Raw genomic sequence first — 6,000 nt, 5'->3', positions numbered from 1 at the left:
TGATGGTGCCAGCAGGGGACCGTGGCATCCCCACCGTGTTCACATGAGTGCCAGCCTGCTATCCAGAGACTCACACGCAACAGCCGGCCTGTCTATGGGGCAGACCTGGGTGGTGTTAGGTCAGTTCTGGGCACACACGTCTGCACAGCAGCCACGGCCCTGTGGACACATTTCCACACAAATGCTGACTCTGTTCTCCCTCACACACGCTTTGGGTCAAAGGAGAAAGATGGGGCCTCTCCTCGCTGGTGGGTTACTTCTGGCCCTGGGCATCCGTGTGCTAATGGTGCCACCACGACCCCGCCATTCGTTCAAGAATCACTACCAGGAAAAAGCGGCAGGCCCTGCCCACTGAGCAAGGTCCCCCGTGAGGGGGTGCGGCAGACCCACTGTGTGCTGTGTGCAGGAACATAGGGTGCCAGGGTCCACTGGCTGCAGTTCGGGATCTGTGCTCACCTGGGGTTTCAGGAGCCTACAGCAGACGGACAGGGCCCTGCAGCTACAATCCTTTTCTCTCGATCCAAAGCTCATTGGATTTCCAGAAACCACAGGTTAGAGACCAGCTTGGTTCAGAAGACTCCGAGGAATTCCCCACTTTGGTGTCTGCTCTGTACGTGAGCCAAGAACCTTGTGGTCAGAATTCCAGAAACATCCGCACGCTACAGACAACAGTCACAGCAGCAAATGACAAACAGGGACCCCAAAGAGTTTAAATACAGATTTATTGCAAACGGACACTGAAGAAGGGGGACTTCGCAGGCGGGCACCCCACGTTCCTCTGACCTCAGCTGACGGAGCTCAGTGGCCGGTCCACGGCTGCCATGTCTAAAGAGAGAAAACACGCAGGCTGCACCGGCCCCAGGGCCCAGGCCAGCAGCGAGGGGCAGACGGGGCCCAGTGGAAGGCAGGGGTGGCCCACCGTCAGCGGCGTGCATGGGCGCCTCAGCCTGCCAGCCGCTCCCAGACAAGGGTGGGATGCGGTCACAGCAGGCAGGGCAGGCAGAAACGCAACACTGAAAACAAAGTCGGGCAAAGGAAGACAAGTGACCACGGAGTCCACAGCTCCCCCATCTCCCAAGGGGCCAGTGAAGGCGCATGCCCCACCCCGTCACACCCTCGCCCACAGTTCCTACACGCACACGTCAGCACACAGGCGTGCAAATCCGGGGAGCCGAAAGAAGGGTCTCAGCAGCTCCAGGACCCGCCTCGGGGCCCCCTTGGCAATGCCCTCGATGGCATCAGAGCCACCTGATGCCTCCCAGGGACCGATCAGGAGAGATTCGGGGGCTCCCCACTCACTTTCTGGCCACCTTGGGCCAGAAACCCCCCCACGTGACTGTGACATGCCAGCTCCCACCTACTCAAGTGAAGGAAGGGGGGTGTCCGGAAGGACCACCCCCAGAAGGAGTCCTCCCCAGCTCTGAGGGCAGAGCCCATGGCGCTGGCCAGGGGGCTGGCTGAGCAGGGGTGGCAGCACAGCGCCCCGGGCTTGGCAGCGGCAGAAGGGCTGCGCGCTGCGGTCTCGAGGGCACCCCGTCGGCTCTCTCACAGGGACTGGGTCCCACAGGAGGACGTCAGAGGACAGCTCCTGCTGCACCTGGGGCCTGCGTCCCCACGGCCCCACTCTCTGCTCCTCAACGGGGCTGAGCAGGCAGCGGGTGCACACAAAGGCCAAGCGAGACTGCACACGCGTGCCCAGGGGCAGGTCAGGCTCGGGCCCCCGCCCCCACCCTGCCCAAGCATGGGGAAAGCAAGCAGAGTGCGCACGGCAGCGAGAAGAGAGCGGGGATCCAGCGGCCCGCTCGCCCCACGTTGCTCCGGAACAGTCTGGAGATGCAGGGCCGGGGGCCGCGGGTTCACCCTTGAGAGAAAGGCTGGCAAGGGCAAACCCGACGGTGAGTCCCTGGCAGGAGGGCGCCGGGGCGCATCCTCGCCTCCGGGCGCTAAAACTGCACGGCGCCCGGGGAGATGTTGAACATGGCTGGGTCGAACCGCTGGCCTCGGAAGGGGGAGCCTTCTGCATCCCACCCCTTCTTCAGCATCTCATGGACTTTCTACAAACAGAAAACAGACACAGAGGTTAGCTGCACGGCCCAGAGTGGTGCTCGCTTTGGCCTCTCCACGGGAGGACCTGCCTGGAAACTGCAGGCCTCACGCACACACCCACGCGATGCCCCCACATGCAGGGCAGGGGGGAAACCCCCAGTTTCCGATGAGGCTGCAGAACCCTGCTGACCGGGGCCCCCTCTTCCCTGAGCAGAGGCGAGCATGTCAGACTTGCACCGGGGGCCTGGACACCAGCCCCCACTGATGCAGACAGGGTGCAATGAGCCCCACCCACTACTTTTGTTCCAACTCCCGCCTGCCGCCCCCTTTCAAGCCCTCTCCTTGGCCTCTCTCCACGCCTGACAGGACCCATGTGGGCCCTGTGTCTCTGGGGTGACCCCAAGCTCCGGTGAGGAGTGTGGAGGGGGCATCCCCATGCCGTCGTCCACTCCCCCACAGCAACGCCACCCTAGACCCTCAGGGGAGGCGCCAGCCAGTCCTGCTAAACATCTGGCCCCATGTCGCCCTTCTCCCTTCTCCCAGGGACTGGCTTTTCTCCAGGGGCCACAGAGGCCACCAGCTGAGCCGTGCATAGCTGTGCGGCCGCGCAGCTCTGAGTTTCCCCGCTCCCTCTCTGCCAGGCCACTCTGCTCCCTCCCAGACCAACCCTCCTGCCGCCCTCAAGCTCTTCTGGTGGTGCTCCCCACATTGCGCTATCTCCTGTGGCCATGCACAGGGACGGCCCACATTTGCACACGTTCCTCCCCGAGTCCCCGCCAGGCCTGGATGCGTCCCAGACAACAGTGTCGGTTCCGGTCACTGGGGCAAGGGGCGCATGCAGGCCCCGGCTCCCGAGTATCTGCTGAACGTGTGAGGAACCGCCACTTGGCCCAGCACATACGTCCCCGGGAGCTCCCCTCCAACTCCAGGCACAGAGCTCTTCCCGCAAGCCCACGGCGTCTTCAGACACTTCCCCACTGGCTGCCCGCTCTGGGCCTGTCGTTGAGGACCTCTTGAGGCCCCCTTGGCCTGAGCAGCCTGCCCTCCCCACCACAGCAGCAGTCCTGGAGCCTCCCTCAGGACCACATCCACACAGCTTTCGTCCACCAGCCACAGGCGGCCGTCGTGTGACTAGACTCGCTCAGCTGACCCCCCACCCCTGCCTGCGAGCTCAGTGGTCACAGCCGGAGAGAGACAGCCCACAAGAGGCCCAAGAGCTCCCTACGGTCCACGTTAGCCCCCCAGCCCTGTGAGCCCTGGTGGTCGGGGAGCCCAGCCGAGAGAAGATTCGGAGACTCTGGGCAGGAGCCCACCTGGGATGCAGCAGTCAGCACTGCCTGAGAGACCTCACAGGAAAGCTGGCTGGATGGCGGGGCGGGTGGGGGACAAACAGCCCCTGGGGGCAGGCAGGAGGGGCACACCAGCAGCAGACCCCCGACATGGCAGGACCACAGTGAAGCCCCAGGACATCTCTGAATCCCAATGCCACTGGGGGGCTCCTGTGTCTGATGCACGTGGAACAAAACAACAAACCCTAGGAGGCAGAAGCCGCGGTGCCAGCAACAGCCCCTCTCCTGTCCAGGTATGGTCCCACTGGGGTCTCCAACTCCCAACAAGGGGAGCCAACAGTACCCTGAGAAAAAGGACCCTTTCTTCTGCTCCTGGGAGGAATGATCACACCCAAGACACTGTCTTCTCTGGCCCCAGCGTGTGCTGCCCAGTGTGGGTCTCTGCGGACTTGGCACCCCCCCGCCTGGCACTGGCCACCCAGATGTCTCACGCCCCCGACATTTGTTCCAAAGCGACTTGGAAGAGGACTTCCCGTGACCCCTGGTCAGCCTCCCACAGGACCTGCGGGCAGGGGAGAGCTAGGATCATGTGTGGAGTCACTGTGTCTGTGTGGACTGGCCCGTCGCGGCCCCGCCACCTGGGCCCTGTCCAGCTGTGGAACCAGTGCCCCATCCACATGGTGACCAGGCTAGAGCATGGCCGGTGACACCAAGGCAGGGACACTCCCCGCCCCCCATCAACCTCCTGGTCCCCCTCACCCCTGCCCCGCCTCGCCGTCCTTTACCAGCTCATGGCTCTGTGGCTTGCCCTGCAGCTTCTGGTGGTAGTCAAAGGTGAGCCTGTCCAGCACAGCGTGCTCCTCCTCGTCCACCGTGGCCATAGATCGCTCCTTATTGATCTTGTCAATGTCGATGTGCTCCTCGCCCTCCAGGACTGCGCTCCACCAGTACTCGCCCACCTTGTTCAGGCTCACCTGGGGCAGGTGGGGGGATGGGGCTCAGTATGGGGAGGCACCGGTCAGAGGGCGGGGGCGGGGGAAGACAGACCTCACCCCACCCCCACCCCACCCCCCATGTCCTCGCAGAGGCGGCCAGGGCCCCAGCCCAGCTCCCATCACAGCCTCCCTGCACCACCAAGGACACACTTGACCCGAAACAAGAGCCTCTATCCATGTGCTGCAGCCCTGCCTGCTCGCCCAGCACATGACCAAGTGTCAGAGCCGCACACGGGGAGGTGGCCAAGAACTGACAGATAGGAGGCCCCCTTTCCCTCATACTGTCCACTTACTGTCCAATGGCCTGAAACCCCGGTCACAACCCGAAGGGTCAGAAGGGAAGGCAGACGTGATGAGCCAGCAGCCAGAGCAAGTCCTACTCAAGGCAGCACCCGGGGGAGAGGGGGACTGGCCAGAGGGCAATCCTGACACTGCCAACCCAGACCTGGTCCCCACCAGGGACATTTCTGAGGTTCCTGAGGAGGATTCGGGGTGTGGGCACCGATATGAGGCAGGCCGCACGGTGAGAGGGTCACAGCATGGTGACGGTGACAGCATCAACCTTGGCACGACAAAATGAGCCTCCCCCTTCCAAACCAACTGTCCCAGGGGGGGTGTGGTGTGAACCCCAGGGGGACAGCAGGTTCCGAGGGCCCCCGTCTGCAGGCCCAGCAGAGGATGGACTTCTCCCAGCCAACGCCACGGTCTACACGTGGGGTGGATTTTGTCTCCAGATGCTCTGTTCAGTCAGCTTCTTACTGACTTTGCTCAGCAGTTTGTGTGGAGGGACCTGACCGGCCAAGACCTCAACATCGAGAATCTTCACCAAGGTGCAAATCTGTGTTCCTTCCAATGCAACGAAAACCTTCCAAGTGGGAGTGCGCTCGGTTCCCATTATTCCCCACGAGACACCCGCAGTGCTTGCACTCAGTTCCCATTATTCCCCGCGGGATGCCCGCAGTGCTTGCGCTTGGTTCCCATTATTCCCCGTGAGACACCTGCGGTGCTTGTGCTCGGTTCCCATTATCCCCGCAAGATGCCCACGGTGCTTCAGGCCGATCCGTCTCGGGAAACAGAGACCCTCACACAAACCACGAATCTCATGCAGGGTGTCTGGACAGGTCCACACGCATGACCAGGCCCTGTGCAGCCTGGGGACAGAACGGACTGACGCTGTACACAAGGAACCCAGTGGGCCTCACCGCCCACACATCTTGGGTCCACAAGGCAAATGCTCATGGGCCCTCTGCAAAGCCAACAAAAACACAGACAAGCTCAACACCACCTTTAAAACAATTTTTTTCTGAGGTGAAACTCAACAGGGCCACCTGGGAGGCTCAGTCGGTTGAACATCTGACTCTTCAGCTCAGGTCATGATCCCAGGGTCATGGGATCGAGCTCCCTGCTAGGCTCTGCACTGGTGGTGTGCACCCTGCTTAGGATTCTCCCCCTCCCCCAGTCCCTTCCCCACTTGCTCTCTCTCTCTCTCTCTCTCAAAGTAAACAAACAAGAAAAGTAAAGCGAACAAGTCAGTGTCAACACGTCCAAGTGCGATGCAAGCCCCACCTCTACCCAGTTCTGCGGCGGCATCATCCCAAAAGGAGCCCCATGCCTGCGAGCAACCCTGGGACACATCACACGTCCTTCAGTGGGCCCCGCCTTTTGCACTC

General features: G+C 62.2%; 1 protein-coding gene across 1 annotated transcript in view; it reads right to left on the bottom strand.

The window, feature by feature from the left end:
* Positions 1 to 703: 703 nt before the first annotated feature.
* NUDCD3 (NudC domain containing 3) overlaps positions 704 to 6,000 on the bottom strand; it is a 57,306-nt gene continuing 52,009 nt past the window's right edge. The window contains exons 5-6 of the mRNA XM_039242990.1: positions 4,121 to 4,309; positions 704 to 2,054 (exon numbers count right to left, since the gene is read on the bottom strand). Of these exons, the coding sequence (XP_039098921.1) occupies positions 1,944 to 2,054; positions 4,121 to 4,309 (300 nt within the window). The 3' untranslated portion in view covers positions 704 to 1,943. The remainder of the gene's footprint in view (positions 2,055 to 4,120; positions 4,310 to 6,000) is intronic.

This window comes from Hyaena hyaena, unplaced genomic scaffold (genome assembly GCF_003009895.1).
Source record: "Hyaena hyaena isolate Hyena2069 unplaced genomic scaffold, ASM300989v1 scaffold_218, whole genome shotgun sequence".
Taxonomy (NCBI): Eukaryota; Metazoa; Chordata; class Mammalia; order Carnivora; family Hyaenidae; genus Hyaena; species Hyaena hyaena.
This window is presented reverse-complemented; position numbering and strand designations above follow the sequence as displayed.